Source organism: Xenopus laevis, chromosome 5L (assembly GCF_017654675.1).
Source record: "Xenopus laevis strain J_2021 chromosome 5L, Xenopus_laevis_v10.1, whole genome shotgun sequence".
Taxonomy (NCBI): domain Eukaryota; kingdom Metazoa; phylum Chordata; class Amphibia; order Anura; family Pipidae; genus Xenopus; species Xenopus laevis.
This window is the reverse complement of record NC_054379.1, coordinates 148,285,767-148,305,070: the sequence shown is the minus strand read 5'-3', so window position 1 is coordinate 148,305,070 and position 19,304 is coordinate 148,285,767. Positions and strand designations below refer to the sequence as shown.

Below are 19,304 nucleotides of genomic sequence, written 5' to 3'. Positions count from 1 at the left end.
TGCTGGGGCAGCACTATTAACTGATTCATTTTGGGAAAAAATGACAGTATCCCTTTAAATATATGCTCATATCATTACCCCAAAGCTGTCAGAAGGAATAGAAACATAGATTAAAGCTGCAGACACTGAAAAAAAGCTTAGGTGATTTTTTTTTGTAGCTTAGTGCCCAGTCGAAATCTCAACCCAAAGGGATTCCACACCCTCCCCAGTGCCATCCATAGTTATTTCTTTAGAGAACAGCTTCAATTCAGGTTTTACATAAAGACAAACTTCTCCACACTTTTGAAGGGTGTAGCCATTTAAATTGACAGCCCAGTCACAGGTTTCATCCCACCAGGTCTCAGTGATACCAATTATATCATAGTTATTTGTGCATGCAATTAAACTCTAGGTCTCCCATTTTACTTGACAAATTCTGTGCATTTAGAGCATACAGTGGAGGTTACTACTTTTCCCTCTATTTACATTATTTAATTGAGAATTACATTTAATAGTTACTGTTAGTCTGTTTATCTTGTAATAGAGGGATCTCCCAAGATGGTAAACTGTATGCCCTCCTTACTCCTCCTTCAGCTCCATGACCCCTTACTAATCCCACTGCCCAGTCAACCCTATCTCCCCCATAATACTCTGGCTCACCCACCCCCCCCCCTTGCCTAGTTTAAACACTCCTCCAACCTCTTAGCCATTCTTTCCCCTTCACCCCTTCCATTGAAGTGCAATCCGTCTTGACTATATAGATTGTACCCCAAGGAAAACGCAAAAAAAAAAAAAAAAAAAAAGCCAAAGCCAAAGACAGAAATAATATATTTGCAAATACAAGTATGGGCTCAATCATCCAGAAAGCTTGGGACCTGGGATTTCCTGAAAATCTTTCCGTAATGTGGCTCATCATCCACTAAAAATAAATAAAGCCAAATCCGCAGGATTGCGTTGCCATGGACATGGATTTATGCAGCTTAGTTACCATTAAGTACAAGGTCCTGCCATACTATTAGAAAGAAAAAGGAACCTTAGAGAAATATATGATGATACTATGTATGTATTTGTTGAAAAAACACAATAAATAATAAGATTTAAAAAAAAAAGAAAGAAAAAGGAAATGAAAAATAAAGATTTTTTTAAATTTAAATAGAGTACTATAATAAACTACATTTATGCATTTCAATAAAACTTTGCATAACAAGTTTCCAGATGATAAAAGCTGGACCATGTGGATAAGTTTAAATGGGAAATAAATGGAAATTGCTGTTGCTGATAAATAATTCTAGGGTGGAATCATCATTAGGGGCATCTAATGCACATTAGATTATACTGATAGATTTTGTATAAATTATGTGTAGGCTAGCCAACATGGCCAGATGTTTTTTTTAAAGCCTTCAGCCTGCCCAGGCTGCTTTTTTCCTGCAATGCAGCTCTCTACACCTATGACTTGATGCAAGTGTTTTTAGGATGAGCATTAAAGCATACTCTTTTGCTCTTAAACTAGGATCCGGGACTCTTAAGTGACCCCTACAGTATAAGCGATCACACTCACTGGTATTGGAAACAATACTGAAGTGGTGCATTAACAGAGAAGGTGCACACACATCAAACGTTGGGGCAAATTCCCTAACTGGCGAAAATTCGCCAGCGACGGCTTTGCAGCCATCACAACACTTTGCCAGGCGTAAATTCGCTAGGACACCAATTCACTAAAGTGCGAAGTTGCGTCCAGGGCGACCAACGCTGGCGAATTTGCGCTAGCGATACTTTGGCAATCAAAGCGAAGAAGCTCTAGCGTTGCCTAATTTTCATACGGCTGGAAATGATAAAGTTACATGGACATATATGTTGCAGCAAATACATTACATTACACCAGTCCAGGGAACCTTAATAAATAAATCAAGTTGTAATAATGCCCTACACATGAGCCCAGTGTATAGTTTATGTTCCATATGTTAGAAAATGGAGGGGGGAACCCGGTTACCCAAAAAAAAAATTTACGGACCTTTGCAGGTCTGAGCTGGCGAAGCCAAGTCTGGCGGAAGAGGTAACGTTCAGTAAAATCCGCATCTTAGTGAATTTGCGGAGTTACTCACATTGAGTAAGGGAATCTGCACTATTGAGAGGTGTATTGTACCAAGAACAGTATGGATGGTGGTTGCACCCAGTGGGAAATTGGGTAAACACTGGACAAATTGCAGGAATAAGCCGATCGAAATCATGCGCAAGTTACGGGACGCCTACATACCAACACCCACTTGCCCCTCATGAATATAGTGCTGCTGTAAGCAGACAGCACTTTATTCACTGGAGGAACACAGGTCTCTTCACTTAATTTTGGAGTGCAGAGACCTGCAGCTGTGCTTACTGCAAAGCTCAGAAAACACAGCCTTTTTCTTCTTTTTCTTCTTTTTCTTAAATGAGTCCTAATACCTCTGCCTAACGCACTCACACATTACAAGATGAGGTTTAGGGAGGTGTAGGTAATGTGCGTTTAGGGAGCAGCCACGACCTGTCTTTTATTCTTGTTACAGGCGATCACTTGATAAACATTCACAGTGTGAGATCTCACTTTTAACATGACTCCAGACTTGCCAGATTCATGTTAGGAGGCGCGATGACTCACATGCAGTGTGCAAAGTGCAAAAAAGCCCACAGTTGGAATTTTTTTCCAGATACATAAATATATATTAACCGGAGCTTTAAGAAAATCAAATTCCGAGGCTAAATTGGAGTCTATGCAGTAGGTAGATGATGTCTGGCCAGACTGTTTACTATTCTAGTTGTTAATGACTGAATTGGCAAGTGACTGCTCTGTGTCTCATTACAAATCTCATATCCACTATCTTTTACCCTGATTTAGCATAAAACTGCACTAGAAAAAGAAGCCCTTGGCATATCCCAAAGTCCATTTATTGTGCAGCGGCATAATGTACCAATGGTAACAATTGTACCTACTCTATGCCCTGCTATATTATAAAAAGAGGATTTTGGATGTTTAGCTATTGCTCCCGCTATCTGCACTAAGCATTACAACTAGGGTTGCCAACTGCATTGGACCCCCCTGCATTGGAGCCCCCACTTCCTGCAAAAAAAAAACTTTGGAGGGGCCTGGTGTGGACAGCATCCCTTTCCCAGTCCTCGACTTCCCATCCACTCATGTTCCCCACTCCTGTTGCCTGCTTGCTTTCACATAGAAGAGCGACTAAGGAGGGGGGATTTCTATACAAATATAGAGAGAGAGCAGAATTCATGGTCTGGGACTATATTATTATGAAAATGGTTTATTTACATGAAACCGGGTTTTACACGAGCTGTTTTATGCAATATCTTTTTATAGAGACCAACATAGTTCGGGGGTAATAGTTTTTAGCTGGATGTTAGCAGGGCAACAGGCAACACAGCAGATCAGGGTTAAGTGTGAAGCATTGCGCTCTCTTGATCTGAGCAAGTCATACATTTTGCATGTTGCACTATCCCGTCTGATGTACACATTAAGCATTTTGCAGTCACAACTGATGATTCATAACTTTTAAAGTTTGAAACCACCTTAAAAATTAAAAACCCTTAAAGTTCCAATATGGTTTTGCTCCTTTGTCAGTTATTCTTGGCCGGTGCATCTGGCTCAGCTGATTGGTCCTACATTATTCATATACAGAGCATGGGACATGAACCCTCCTGCTATAACTGGCAGATAATGGCAGTTAGTGTGTGATGAATTATTTAGTAGGAACGTTCATGTTGCTTGTGGGACACGATCGCAGCTGTGCAACCTATAGAAACATTTGGTGGTTATAATTTAATATCTTCAGGGAATCTAATATTTGCAGGGAATGTTTCCCATTGTATAGGTTGACCCAGGAGGGGTAGGCGTAACCCATAAGGGGCAAATAACCACATGCCTCTGGGCTCTGTTTTAAATCGTAGAGACCTGCAGACTACTGTACTGCTAAAGGTTTTCGTCTGTAGTCTTTAGTTTATTTTCTGTGGATCAGCAGAGGTCCTTTCTTACCTGATGGAAGGGATTCTAGATAGGACCTTGGGTTCAGAACCAGTGTCCCACAAGCCATTGAAAAGGATGGAAGAAGTCACTTATTTATTACACTTACACTTGCAGTGATTTATATGTCTGACACTCAGCCAACAATACTGTCTAGACCCTGCTCTGCCAACTAATTCTGCACTGCCAACCCACCCTGCTCTGCCAGGCTGTAGTCACATTGCATAACCTCCTTGCAGTAAATGAGGATGGAACAGACCACCCAGTTAGCTAATCAGAGAACAACTTATAGAAGAACTGTCAGAACCAATGGAAGTCTTATTGAGTTATTAGTTAGGAGAACCCCTCCCGCCCAATAAGAAAAGCGCCATCCGTTAACCTAGATAGTCCCCCCTCTCTGCTTCCTCTACGCAAAGCACATTATTCCAAAAAGTGTGCCTGGATATCATGCTCACGTATCCATCCAGAGTAGCGCAGCGGAGCGGAGCTCATGGGAGCCATGTTAATATATGTCAAATATTTGAAGCTAAGTGACATAAATACAAATTTTGAATGAATTTACTTGGCTTCTCTCCTTTAGGTTAATGTTTTCCTACGGTTTATGTTATGCTGCCACCTCGTGGCAGCACCTAGTATTTGCAATCTGTAAAGGGGCATATTTATAAGTGTGTAAAAAAATGTTGCTTGAATGCACCAGTAAAATTAAGTGTAGTTATAATGCTGTGTAATGACTTTGGCACATGTGTAGCTGAGGGTATAATTCTGATTTAAACAAAATAACTGTATAAAGTGCTGCTGCAGCTTTTTATATCACTTTTCACACAATAATTTCTTTGCCATCTACATGCCGAAGGATCAGATCACAAGCAGAAAACGGGCAGTTGGATCCAACTAGGTTTTTAAGCCTGTTCAATTGACATCTGGCCGACTTTCGGGCAGATATCGATCGGGGAAGTCCGTTGGAGGGCCCCATACACTGGGCAATAAGGGGCTGACTTAATCTGTCTGCAGCTTATTTCAGTGAGAGCTGTGAAGATGTGGAATTGTCTCCCTGAATCAGTGGTACAGGCTGATACATTAGATAGCTTTAAGAAGGGGTTGGATGATGTTTAGCAAGTGAAGGAATACAGGGTTATGGGAGATAGCTCATAGTACAAGTTGATCCAGGGACTAGTCCGATTGCCATCTTGGTGTCAGGGAGGAATTTTCCCCCTCTGAGCCAAACTGGAGAGACTTCAGATGGGGTTGTTCCTCTGGATCAACTAGCAGTTAGGCAGGTTATATACAGACTTAAGTTGAACTTGATGGACGTGTGTCTTTTTTCAACCTAACTTACTAACTAACGAACCCTAAAGAGGACTCTGAGGGAGACTGCACCAGTGACTATTAAGCATGTGTGTGCTGTACTCACCCAATTTTAGGCTTAAAGGGCATGTAAAGGCAAAAAAAAATAAAATTCAATTTTTACTTTCTTTAATGAAAAAGAAACCTATCTCCAATATACTTTAATTAAAAAATGTGTACCGTTTTTATAAGAAACCGGTCTGTATGCAGTGAAATTCTCCCTTCATTTACTGCTGTGGATAGGAATTGTCAGATGGTCCCTAACTGCTGAGCAGGGAAACAATCATACTTATGAACAGCAGGGGGAGCCCCCGCCTTACTTCCCAGCCATGCAGAACTCAAGCAGCTTTGTTTATGACGATTCCTAAGCAGCCCAGACCACACTGAGCATGTGCACAGTCTTAGTCTTGCAAAGATGTTTAACAAAGTTACAAGATGGTGACCCCCTGTAGCCAACTTTGAAAGCATAAATTATTTGTTTGATTAGGTTTGTGGTGCAGTAATTCATGTATACAAAATACAGCATTTCTAGCCTAATTCTATTTCAGACTTTACATGCCCTTTAAGGCACAAGTGCCCCCTTGAGTGTTTTGCGTGACAAGTCGATTGGTCGATACCGGCCTTCCTATATTCTTGCCGTTTTTTCCTATTAATAACATTGGCATCAAGCATCATTTTTACCGGGCAGGTGGCAATCTCTAATTCCAGTCCTGTAAATGCAGACGGATACAGGCAGGCCCGGACTGGCAATCTGTGGGTTCTGGCAAATGCCAGAGGGGCTGCTATAAGGTGCCATAGAAAGTCAGTATTTAGTGGACTGGTGGGGGCTGTTTGGGCCTCTATGTGGGCTGATTGGGCCTCTGTGTACCTGAAATGCCAGGGCCTATTTAAAGTCTCAGGACCTGGATACAGGAGAGGGACAGAAATTGGTTCCACCAGTATTAGCGCTAGTGTTCCTAAACTGAAGTCCTGAAGCACAATATGGTTTGTCGTAGGGAATAGCATTCCAGTAGTATCCACCAACCTAAGTGATTTTATCTATATCTTATATGTATTTACCAAACCCCAATTTATTACACAACACTCTACACAGTTTCTAGGCTCACCCTAGTCCCTGCCCAATGGATCTAACCTGCAACAAATGTTCTTACTGGACAAGATAACAAGGTAAAGGTTTATTTCTGAGCCACTTTTCCTACCTTTTTATTAATAAACAACTGAAGGAGATCAGAATAGCAGCAGAAAAAGTAAGAACATGGAGCCAGAAACCTAATGCAGAGCCAGACCTTTAGCACACAATATAGATGATACACTAATCAAGGGAAGGCACCCATAACTGCAATCCCTAATGCTTTATATTTGGCCTGTATTTGGGCCATTTGTGCAATGAAATGTCACTTTGGAATGTGACTCATCTCTGTTTACACGTACCAAACCAGCAGCATTACAGTTCCTGGTCATCTGTTAAACTAATGTCAAGAACAGGAACCCAGGAATTCACCATAGCAACAGCTTCCAGCTCACTTGTCAACACTTCCGCCTGCTGCGGCAAAACCACGCCCCAAAATAAGAACAGCATTTCCAGGGAGCCCCGCCCAATGTGCTGGTGTGAGAGTAACACGTCACGTGACTTGTTGCTGGTGGCCGCCTCTAGGAGAGACAAGATGGTGGCGCTGGGCGCATAGAATCAGCGGTGACTGCAAGGAGGGCTGTCGTTCGGAGGAAGGCGATTCCGTTGTTGGTATGAATGGCTAATGGTGGGCTTTGTTTTTATTCAGGATGGTATTGCCCCAGTTCGGTTTGGACATATGGGGGAGGCGGGATACAGGTGTGTTGTTTACAGTACAATAGGTCTTCTTCTGCCTGAGATTCTGAGGCTTTTGTTGATCAGGCTTCTGGGAGTTGTAGTTCAGTTGAGGGTGGGCGCTGCATTCTGTCATTCTCACGGGCGGTAGCCTGTACCTGTCATTGTTATACCCCCTGCTGCTATTGGTACGTCCCGGCACGGCTATGCTTTATGGCTCATGTCGGAACTGGCCCCTTGTCTCATAACAAAAGCCACTCCACTACCAGGGCAGGTTTTTACACTGGGGAGGCCACAAAGAACATTTACACTGGCTGACCCTTAATGGCCAAACTGATATTTAAAGTAGATATTGTAAGATACATCAGGTATATATATAGTGAATAAAGTACCCCCTCTTGTAAAATGTAAGGATATTATTAGTTACCGAGGAGTTTCATGACCATATAAAAAGACGAGGCCGAAGGCCGAGTGTTTTTATACAGGTCATGGAACTCCGAGGTAACTTCTAATATCCTCATATTTTACAACTGGGGGTACTTTATTTATTATAATACACAAATTTTAGTGAGTCATGTGACAGAAATGACATCACTACTCACCGTTTATAACTGATGACATCACTACTCACCGTTTATAACTGATGACATCACTACTCACCGTTTATAAGGATATAATTTACAAGATATTCATGGCTTTTGTGTATTATACATAGATGTAGTCCAGCTGCAAATCTCCAAAGCCACTGATGATGCTGGGAGTTGTAGTTTGACAGCAGCATATTATTGTGGTTGGACATCCTTCAGTCATGAAATCCTAGATGGGGGCCACTCCTTACATTACATTGTCTTGAGCCCTTTATTCACTTGTTCCCCCTACAGTATTTATTCCTGTGATTTCAAGGTAGGGAAGGATTTTAATATATAGTGAATAAAGTACCCCCTCTTGTAAAATATAAGGATATTATAAGTTACTGAGGAGTTTCATGACCATATAAAAAGACGAGGCTGAAGGCAGTGTGTTTTTATACAGGTCATGGAACTCCGAGGTAACTTCTAATATCCTCATGTTTTGCAACTGGGGTAGTTTATTTATTATAATACACACGTTTCAGTGAGTCATGTGACAGAAATGACATCAGAACTCATCGTTTATAACTGATGACATCAGAACTCACTGTTTATAAGGATATAATTTACAGGATATTCATGGCTTTTGTGTGTTATATCCTTATTAACACTATTTCATTTACAAATCCTGTTGTTATTAATTAGAGATGCACCAAATCCACTATTATAGATAGGGTTATCACCTTTTCTGAAAAAATAATACCGGACTTCCTAAATTCGTGCAGTATTTTTCCTATCAGTAACATTGGCATGAAGCATACTTTTTACCAGCCAGGCCGGTAAAATACCGGCCAGTAGTGATGTGCGGCCGACCCGAGACCCGTGGGTGTATTCATGGGTCGGGCGGGTTCGGGCCGACCCCTGGACGAAATGCGCCGGTCGCGACCTAGTGCGGGTCGGGTGCAGGTCGAGAAATTCTCGACCCACACATCACTACCAGCCAGGTGCCAATCCTAATTGTAGATTCAGCTGAACCCTCTGAATTATTTTGTGAAAGATTCGGATCTGGATCCTGCTGAAAAAGTTTGAATCCTGCCCAAATACCAAACCGAATCCTGAATTCTGTGAGTCCCCATCAGTAATAACATTATAACACAGAAAACACTAATAATAGGTTTTTATACTCTGCATATAAATGGCATCTTTGGAACCCTGTTAGTCTTTTGCCTGAATTCATCCTTTGGGAACACTAGCTCAGTTAAGCAAAATGGCTTTTCACTTGCTTGGGTCTCTCGGGGAGAACCACATTAGTTAAAACATATCCATCACCTGCTGCTTCCCCTTGAGAATGATAGGAATCCACTGTTTTGGAATTCAACCTTATCCTGAATCATTCATAAAGGGTTTGGCCAAATCTGAACCTTAATTTGCTTGAGCAAATTAGGGCAATGAAGGGTTAAAAGGAACCCCCGAAAAGAAATTATAATTCCGTTTTGATTTGTCTATATCCTGAATCCGGTGCTTCTCTATGAGAATAGTGACTTTAAAGGGGTTGTTCACCTTCTAAACACTTTTTTTGAGTGTTGTTGGTTTCAGATTGTTCTCCAGAAATAAAGACTTTTTTCAATTACATTGGGTTTTTTAATTTTTTTGACGTTTTTCCAAAATCTAAGTTTAAAGTTGAATGTTCCTGTCTCTGGTGTTTGAGTATGACAGCTCAGTAATTCATGAGCAGACTCTGAACTGTTACAATTTTGCAACATTTAGTCGATACATTTCTCAGCATATCTGGAGTATTAGCAACTATTGTATCAATTCTAACAGTTGCCTTTAATGAAACCCAGGGATTCTGCTCAGCAGGGACAAAGATAAGAAATGTATCAACTAAATGTATCAATTGAGATCAGTTTACCGGGTCGACGACCCCCCCCCGAGCTGCTTTAGAAGGTGAAAAATGACACTTAACACTTATTATTAATATTAGAAACAGTGGAGTACATTTCCAGAGGTTGTCCTGTTTTACCAATATTTATTGACATTTCTCATTAATTAGGGCCTCATAGGCCCCCTATACCTCCTGGGCCCCCTGCAGCCGCAGGGTCTGCTTCCTCGGTAGTTACGCCCCTGATTAGAAAATAAATCAGACATAGAAAATAGCTGAAACCAACTGAACTGAAAAAAGTGTTGGAAGGTAAACAACACAAATGATTCAATCTCCGGTGGGGTTCCAGAATTTTAGACATTGCCCAGTTATTAAAATCACTCATCCGAGACCCTGGGTCGATGTTCCTTTGCGATTAAATTTACGCCGTCCTGTACGAGCACCATGTCGTCACCTTCTTCTGCTTCCACCATCCTCTCTTCAGCCTGGTCCCGGTTTGAATATACAGTAGCATGAAAAGCTAAAAAAAGAAGGTAGAAGCAGAAGAGGATTGCAGCATGGTGCTCGGGTAGGTGCAGCTTTCAGCAAAGAGGAGCACCAGCCCAAGGTCTTTCCTTCTATTTTTAAACATCATAAAATCATTCTGTTCGTCTTTTCCTCAAATTCAGTGCTCTTGATATCACTCCTTTTGGGGGAAGCTATGTCTGTTAGTACTCCAAGGCCAATCACTTAGCAACATTCAGTATTAGTATTTTGCCAGGCATCCCTTGGTAGGGGTATGTCATCCTTCATGAGCTCTCTAGAGGTACAAAGATCATAGAGTAGCTAATTGGGCCATCAAACTCCTTCAAAGCAGAAGAAGGATTATTCCTTTGGAAATATCTACCCCAAGAAGCTCCAAAGCTGCAGCGCTTTTCTTATCAGAGTGTTGCCGTATATTCTGTATTATCCCTTTTCTGTATGTATTTATTGATCTTATGGTGCCACAAAAGTATGCTATGCTTGAAAGAGAGGGAATCGTGCTTAAAACATGTGTATCTGACATTCTTGGGTCTCTATAATAAGGGCTTAAAGGAAAAACTATACCCCTGAACAATGTAGCTCTCTATAAAAATATATTGCATAAAACAGCTCGTGTGTAAAACCCTGCTTCATTTAAATAACTAATTTTCATAATAATATACTTTTTTTACTATTTTTAATCATAAATAGAAAATTGCCATTTTAAAAAATAAGGGCTGCCACCCCCGAGATCGTATGATTCACTGTGCACACAAACAAACCGTACATGTTAGGTCACATGAGCCAATTAAAAGACAAAGTTCTGTCCTTTGCTTCCACCCTTCTTCCTGTTACAGTTAGAGCTGTAGTATTTCTGGTCAGGTGATCTCTGAGGCAGCACACAGACCATCATGAAATGATGGTTCAAGGCAAGAGATGTAAAAGGGCAAGATTTACTTAACTATATAGACCAGTTTGGTAAGATTCTTTAATATGCCTCTTAATTTGATAAACACTATCTGTTGCTTAAGTATTCATTTTGGGGGTATAGTTTTCCTTTGTGGTTTGTTTTACAGCATAGGGCTACTGTACTGATTTCCAAGTCCGGAAACCCAATGAAGATAAAGTTATGCCTCCTTATTCCCCTGTCTCTTCACTTACAATACACACACACACACACACACACACACACACCATTCTTAAAACTTTTTAACCTATCCCTGGAAAGGGTATCTCATTGCAGATATGCCTGACATTCCAGGCATGACAGTGGGCCTTATAATGCAGTGTCTCTGGTGGGCAATAGGGTTACCAGTTAGTGATATCTCATGGCCAACCTCCATGCCTACATTCTGTCAACTTCTGGGGTGTCACTGGAGCATTACAGGAGAAATCTCTTCCATGACTCTGCTCTGTCTTACTGGTGTATAGGTACAGGTATGGAGATGGGGAAGTCCGATCGTTCGAGGATTCGTACGATCGGATCTTTTTCGTCTATGGCCATTTTAAAGCTTAAAGGGGTTGTTCACCTTCCAAACACTTTTTTCAATTTAGTTGTTTTTAGATTGTTCCCTAGAAATAATGACTTTTTCCAATTACTTTCCATTATTTATTTTTTACGTTTTTTCCAAAATCTAAGTTTAAAGTTGAATGTTCCTGTCTCTGGTGTTTGAGTCTGGCAGCTCAGTAATCCAGGTGCAGATTCTGAACTGTTACAATTTTGCAACATTTAGTTGATACATTTCTCAGCAGCATCTCTGGAGTATTAGCAACAATTGTATCAATTCTAACAGCTGCCTGTAATGAAACCCAGAGATTCTGCTCAGCAGGGACAAAGATAAGAAATGTATCAACTAAATGTATCCATTTAGAACAGTTTACAGGATCGGCGACCCCCCCTCCCAGAGCTGCTTCAGAAGGAGAGAAATGACACTTTATACTTCAATATTAGAAAAACCGTGACACATAGAAAATAGAAAGTCATTGGAAAAAGTCGTTATTTCTGGTGATCTATCTGATAACAACTAGTTGTTTGAAGGTGAACAACCCCTTTAAGAGTTCATTTATATGGAGCAGGTGTGTTAAGCTGGCTTTACACAGAAAGATTCACTTGCATGGACATGTAGCTTATGTGCTGGTCCGATCAACTGCATGTATACCGATATGCTACGGTCTGAGAAATATATTGCCTTCAAAATGGACCGAGTGATATGAAAATAAAAGGAATTTGAAAACTTGAAAATCTGGTGTGCTGGTCCATTTTGAAGGATATATATATATATATATATATATATATATATATATATATATATATATATATATATATATATATATATATATATATATATATATATATATATATATATATATATATATATATATATATATATATATGTCTTTTTAATAGAAAATAAACACAATTAACATTTTTGTAGTTTTATTAGTTTACCTACTTTATGAAAATAACCTGAAATTGAGGTACAAGATTCTTCTAAATTTACATTTCTATCATGTACAGAACAAGCAAGTTTTGCCATGGGGAATGTAAATCCTATTTAATCCTTTTCAGCAGGCAGAAATCCTTTAGAAACCCTGTAGCCATAGAAATTGGGAAATGTGCTTCTTAGTCATGTCTATCAAGTCTAAGCTTATACCAGAGGGCTTTGTGTTTGCCATTCCTCATGTAGCAGGATTCCAGCAAAACATAATATAAATATATTCTGCTTCTTGTCTTACAAATATATCAATATTTCCTTATTATTAAAAAATAAACCCTTGAAGAAATTAATGTACACGTTTCCACAAAAAAGGGGATATGTTGAACACACCATGAGTTGTGACCTGGTTCCGTTATCCGGAAACCTGTTATCCAGAAACCGCTGAATTACAGAAAGGCCGTCTCCCATAGACTCCCATTTTATCCAAATAATCCAAATATTTAAAAATTATTTCATTGTTCACTGTAAAAATAAAACAGTCCCTCGTACTTGTTGTTCACCTTTGAGTTAAATTTTAGTATGCTGTAGAGAGTAACATTCTGAGACAATTTGCCATTGGTTTTCATTTTTTATTATTTCAGAAGGCAAATAATTAAAAAACTATAAAAAAATAATGCAGACCAATTGAAAAGTTGCTTAGAATTGGCCATTCTATAACATACTAAAGGTTAACTGAAAGGGGAATGCAATATGTGCTTTGTTTTTACATTCTGAAGCAAGTTTTATAACACTTGGTACCAATATTTCAGCTACTTTGTTCTGCTCAATATTGGTGTGAGTGTTTTTACTTGGAAATGTTTTGTAACAGTTGAATTTTATATTCAGGAGATTAAAATGTTCCGCCCTCAGAGCTCTATAAAATGAAATCGTTTTATTCCCCCCTGTGTACCATTTATGTGGCTGAGCAGAACATAAAACTCAATTAAGTGTAACTACTCCATTGCTTGATTATTAAAAGTCCTTATTCAGTCATTCACAATGCATGTTTTTTTTAATCCCTTTTGCAGCTTTTTGCCGATTTTCAATTTTACCGAGGGTCATGGCAGGCTTGGGTCCGCAGAACCTGCTCGCCTATGTGGAAGAGGGCAATATTGCTGCCCTGAAAACTCTTCTGGAAAAATGCAAGGATGTCGATGAAAGAAATGAGGTAATTCATATTATGGCTTCTTGCAGCTCCAGAAGGCACTCTAAAAACTACATTTTATTTACTTAATAAGAAACAGGGAAACTAGTGCAAAACATATGTTTTCTCTGGGTACAGCCCCCACAGCACACAGCCACATCATACATCACTTTTTGTTTGTCGCTATTTGTCTGACTATTCATTTAAAGGAGAAGGAAAGCTACAGAGGCAGTTCATTGCCAAGAGATTAGCCACAATAGTGCAAGCTAGAACCCTATATTTATACTGTAGAATGCTTTACCATACCTGAGTAAATGGCTTTGGAATTTCTCTGTGTGTTTAGGATTGTAGCTGCCATATTAGGTTGGTGTGACATCACTTCCTGCCTGACTCTCTCTGCTCACTCATAGCTCTGGGCTCAGATTACAGAAGGGAGGGGAGGAAGGAGGGAGTGAGGAGCAAACTGAGCATGCTCAAGCCCTAGCCCTGGAGGTTTAAGCTGAAGGCAGGAAGTCTGATACAGAAGCCCATGAGTACACAATAGAAGGAAAGAAATGCTGTGTTTCTTTTGACAGAGGACTCAGAGCAGCATTACGTTTTTACTGGTGTATTTATATAAACCTTTCTAATAAAGCTTACTTAGTTTTATCCTTTTCGTCTCCTTTAAATCAATCTGGGGCAAGTTGTGTCATCACAAGCTAGGAGTCTACATGAAAGAAGCTCAGAGTGAAAGAAGCCAGCTTCAGGATAGTATTAAGAATTGACAGTATAGTATAAAATTAACAGAATCATTAACAGAATCAATGGACAAGGGAAGGCTTGATCAGTCAGTAATGGGAGGGAATATAATGATATAACTATGGGCATATTGTCCAACTACGAAATACAACATGACTTTATAACGCGTAGCTTAAAGGAGAAGGAAAGTTTAACCACTGGTGGTGCCAAATATTAGGCACCCTCCCAGTGTTTGTAACCTCTTGGTGATACCCCGGGCTGGTGCTTCTGTTAGCAGAAAACTGCACCGGCCCTATTACTTACAGCAAGCACTATGCAGCGAACTTCTTCCTGCTTTCTGTATGGTCATGGCTGCTCAGCCCCTAATTTAGTTCAACAGAATCCACCAATCACCTTCAGTCACTATCAGTCAGGCACACCAATCACCTTCAGTCACTATCAGCCTGGCACACCAATCACTATCATCCAGGATGATTTTGACCAGGAAACACCCTGTGTGCTAGAGGCCTAATTTATACCTTTTGCAGGAAGGGACTAGAGAGAAGTAGATGGGCGGGGCTTGTATCAGGTGAGACATTTTAATTGCCCAGAGCTTTGGGGAACTAGCCATAGAGCTGTGCCTTTGACTGGGCTGGAGATACATGCCATAAGTAGCAAGAAATCGAGCTTATGACCCACGTAGGTGGGAACTACTTTGAAACAGGCAGAAATAGAAAGTGTGAGAAGTACAGTGGGAAGATCATCACGATTAACTAGAGGTAACTAGAGACTGTATATTTGTCCTCGCACGTTAAATGACAGTGTTCATAAATATTTTCGAAAAGAGTAAAACTAGATATTATAAGTTTTATAAGTTTGTTAGGAAACATTGTTCTAGGAACACGTTTTTTCTCTGCACTCTTATTACCTCCCGCTCTAGAGAACGTAATGCAGCTCTTGGTAGGGTTATCCTAAATCTCAAACAGACATTACTCTGATACATTAATAAAAATCATCAGTATAATAAGATCCAGTTCACAATGATATCAGATGGCTAACTTCACCGCCATACGCTGTAGCTAACCGTTTTATGTGACCATGTATTTTTCTACAGAATGGGCAGACTGCATTAATGCTGGCAGCTGAGCAAGGCAACCTAGAAATCGTTCAAGAGCTGCTTAGAAACAGAGCCAACTGCAACCTTGAAGATGTTGTAAGTCTTCTGACACTTGGTTGGATATGGGTCATATGTGGAATGTAGGGGGGGGTCAGTTATTTTGGGCCACTAGACAGTTCCACCATAAGAGTAATTCTCTGTAACTTGGTCAGGAGGCCCTATTGGTGTAAGAGTTTGTAAAATAGAGGAAGGGACTTTTATATTGTGTTTCCCCTTTTCAGCTAAAGTGTGTACTGTTAATTAAACATATACTTCCTTTTTAGCTTTTATGATATTAGCAGTTTTACACTGCTGATAGCAATATTTTGTTACAATAACACCCCCTTCTGAAAAAGTTTAATACATTGTTACTGCCCCTCCTGACACCTCTCTGCACTGTTCTGTTGCTGCTGTCACTTTGAGATGATCTATAATTGCATTCATGGACAGCACCAACAGTAGATCCCAAGTTTTTTTTAGGATATGCTCTTTGTATATAGTTTCGCTCAACGTAACTGCAGTGATGTACTTGTTATTCAGAGATATATCCTTGCTTCCTTCTTGATGATGTATTTCGTTTGCATCCTATAATTTTCACAATGGGTGTGCACTGTCATTACCCAAATACCTAAAAGTAGGCAGCATTTACTTTCAGAGTTTCAGTACACCTTCTATGGAGAGCTTCTTCCTCCCTTAACACCTCTCCAATGTCAATTTGGTATGATCATCTGGTAGGTGGGTTCCCAACGTATCTACTGTCATCTCAGCGCCTAGAGCTTTATGGTAATCTGCAATTCTCTCTCATAGGATAACTGGACTGCACTCATTTCTGCTGCCAAAGAGGGAAATTTGGAAATTGTGACGGAGCTACTCGACTACAATGCGAATTTGGAGCACCGAGATGTGGTATGTTGTTTTATACTTGTTGTCTTGATAGAGTTTAATCTCAGGAGGTGCAGAGGTCGTAAAGTACAAGAACCGTCCTGTGAATGTATCTTACCCCAACAGTTACCTTATATTCGCTGCTCTGTACTTGAATATTTGAGAGTGGGCAAACCCAAGTTCTCTATCCATTACGTGGGAGACTAATTGTGAACGACTTTTCAATTTTTAATTTTTCCAACTTTCAAATGGGGGTGACTGACAAATTCTCTGTAAGCCTACAAATGTATTGTTATTGCTACATTTTATTACTCATCTTTCTATTTAGGCCTCTCCTATTCATATTCCAGTCCCTCTCTCAAATCAATGCATAGAAGGGTAAATTAAACCCTAACTACCAGATTGCTGAAATTGCAAACTGGAGAGCTACTGAAATAATAAACAAAAATAATAAACAATGAAAGCCAATTGCAAATTTTAAGGTGAACCACCCTTTAAATTTAGATACCCTTGTACTCTGTCCTGTTTGTCTAAAGCTGGCCATAGACACAAAGATCTGATCGTACGAATCGAGGACCATGTGTGGAGAGTCCTGACATTTTTCGTCCAGTGGAGATCGGTCGTTTGGTCGATCGGACAGGTTAAAAGAATATCTCTGCATGTATTGCCAATCGTACGATTTTCAGAGGGAGACTGTCACTAGCTTTGGTCGGACATAGTAACATAGGAACATAGTAACATAGTAAGTAAGGTTGAAAAAAGACACATGTCCATCGAGTTCAACATTTGCCAGTTGATCCAGAGGAAGGCAAAAAAACCCATCTGAAGCCTCTCCAATTTGCCTCAGAGGGGGAAAAATTCCTTCCTGACTCCAAAATGGCAATCGGACTAGTCCCTGGATCAACTTGGACTATGAGCTATTTCCCATAACCCTGTATTCCCTTACTTGCTAAAAAGCTATCCAACCCCTTCTTAAAGCTATCTAATGTATCAGCCTGTACAACTGATTCAGGGAGAGAATTCCATATACTTATCATATCATACGATTGCTGTCAGGGGCAGAACATCGGCTGATCTGTTCTTTTGTACTTTATTTGATTGGAATGGTTAGTGGCAGGTCGGGAGATGGGAAAGTCTGATCGTACGATGATTCGTATGATGGGATCTTTGCGTCTATGGCCAGCTTAACTTCACTATATCCGTGGTTAACAGCAGGACTGTTTTGTTTGATTAGCACCACAGTAGACTTTACATAGACTTGTTGCATCTCTGTATTTTACTGACTTTATTAGAGGGCTGATCTTTGTTCCTACCTCTTTCTCAGTCAGGTCTGTAGGGTGCTAGGTCTTTCTTCTATTAATGAAATGCTTCCTAACAAGAAAGCTTTTTATTTTTTAGCTAATACATGTATAGGGTTATTCTGAAGCTGATATAGAAACACAGTTTGCATCTTTATTTTCCTTTTAGAGGGTGCTCATGCTTGTGGAAATGGATAGATGTCCCTTCTGCCCTACACTGATGGCTGTAGTTCAGATGGCTAGAGTACACTCAGTGTTTTGTCTGCTGCTGCCATTTGGTGAATGAAAATTGCCTTAAAGGAGAATTCAACCCTTTAACAAAAAACCCAGCCTAACTGCCCCCCCCTGGGGAAATGCCCCATACTTGATACTTATCTCTTGGCTCAGATTCTGGCATCGGAGTTCACCACAGCCATCTTCCGGGTCTTCGTGTCTTCTTACGGCACTTCAGCAATTTTCGTGAGTTTCAGAGCATTTGTCTCAAAACCGCAAATTGCTCCAACTGTGCATACGGCAACATGCTGATCTCCCACTTAGCATGCCGAAGACCCGGAAGAAGGCTGTGGTGAACTCAGATGCCAGAATCTGCGCTGAGGGGGTAAGTATGGGGCATTTCCCGGGGGGGGGGGCAACTAGGCTGGGCGTGCGGTGGATGGTACGGGTTTTTTCTTAAAGGGTTGAATTCTTCTTTAAGCTGGCCATAAACGTGCAGATTTATCCACATGTTCGATGAACAACAGTCTGGTGCAAATCTAACGACCTACACTAACCATTTAGATAAATAAAGTAGCAAAGAGAACAAGTTACAAATTAATTGACAGACAGCAATTGTACTAAAGTTATGTCTGACAAGTAGTAGTTTGACAATAGTAGTCTGGTATAGTCAGGCAATACATGTAGAGATATTATCGTTAGCTGACATCTTCTAACCTGTCCAATCAACTAAACGACCGATTGGCATGGCACGAAAAATGTCTGGACGATCCACACCCCTACCTTTGTTTCATACGTCTTTATCTTTGCGCCTGTGGCCAGTTTTATTGGATTGGTGATAACTGCATTGCCAAAACTCTGTGTGTGTGCCTTACATTCAGTCCCTATCAGGAGTGTGACAGACAGACAGCTGTTTTGACCACCACCTCTGTTCTCTGCCAAAGGGCATGGGCAGTCAAAAACCATTGTGCCATTAGCCTAATACCGCCTGTAACTGCATGAGTACAAAACAAACCTGCTTTATTACATCTGTGCAAACCATCCAAGAAACATGGGCGGGGTCTTTTAAAATAATTACCACCTGTTATTAAAAAGCAGTTAACCTTCAAATAAATGATATTGGTAATCAGGTAAATATTACCTAAGTGTTTAAGAAAGAAAAACAGAGCTGTAGTCACTTTCTAAATTGCTTTGTATTTTGACCTGTGATGCAATATCTAACTTTATGCTGAGTGATCAAAAGAACAGCGCTAAGATGGAATGCCGTGTAAGCATGAATCTGCAGCACCCCTGTAAGCGCCCTAATAATGCATTTCTCTAGTGTTACAAAAG

General features: G+C 40.3%; 1 protein-coding gene across 6 annotated transcripts in view; it reads left to right on the top strand.

Annotated features, from left to right (window-relative positions):
* The first annotated feature begins 6,912 nt into the window (after window positions 1–6,912).
* kidins220.L (kinase D-interacting substrate 220kDa L homeolog) overlaps window positions 6,913–19,304 on the top strand; it is a 116,008-nt gene continuing 103,616 nt past the window's right edge. For 2 of the 6 annotated variants that reach the window (XM_041563540.1, XM_041563539.1), the window contains exons 1-4: window positions 6,925–7,086; window positions 13,591–13,730; window positions 15,538–15,636; window positions 16,387–16,485. In XM_041563540.1, the coding sequence (XP_041419474.1) occupies window positions 7,077–7,086; window positions 13,591–13,730; window positions 15,538–15,636; window positions 16,387–16,485 (348 nt within the window). In that variant the 5' untranslated portion in view covers window positions 6,925–7,076. Of the gene's footprint in view, window positions 7,087–13,590; window positions 13,731–15,537; window positions 15,637–16,386; window positions 16,486–19,304 lie in introns of all 6 variants that reach the window. The other 4 variants (XM_041563542.1, XM_018264001.2, XM_041563541.1 and 1 more) reach the window with 3 other exon arrangements.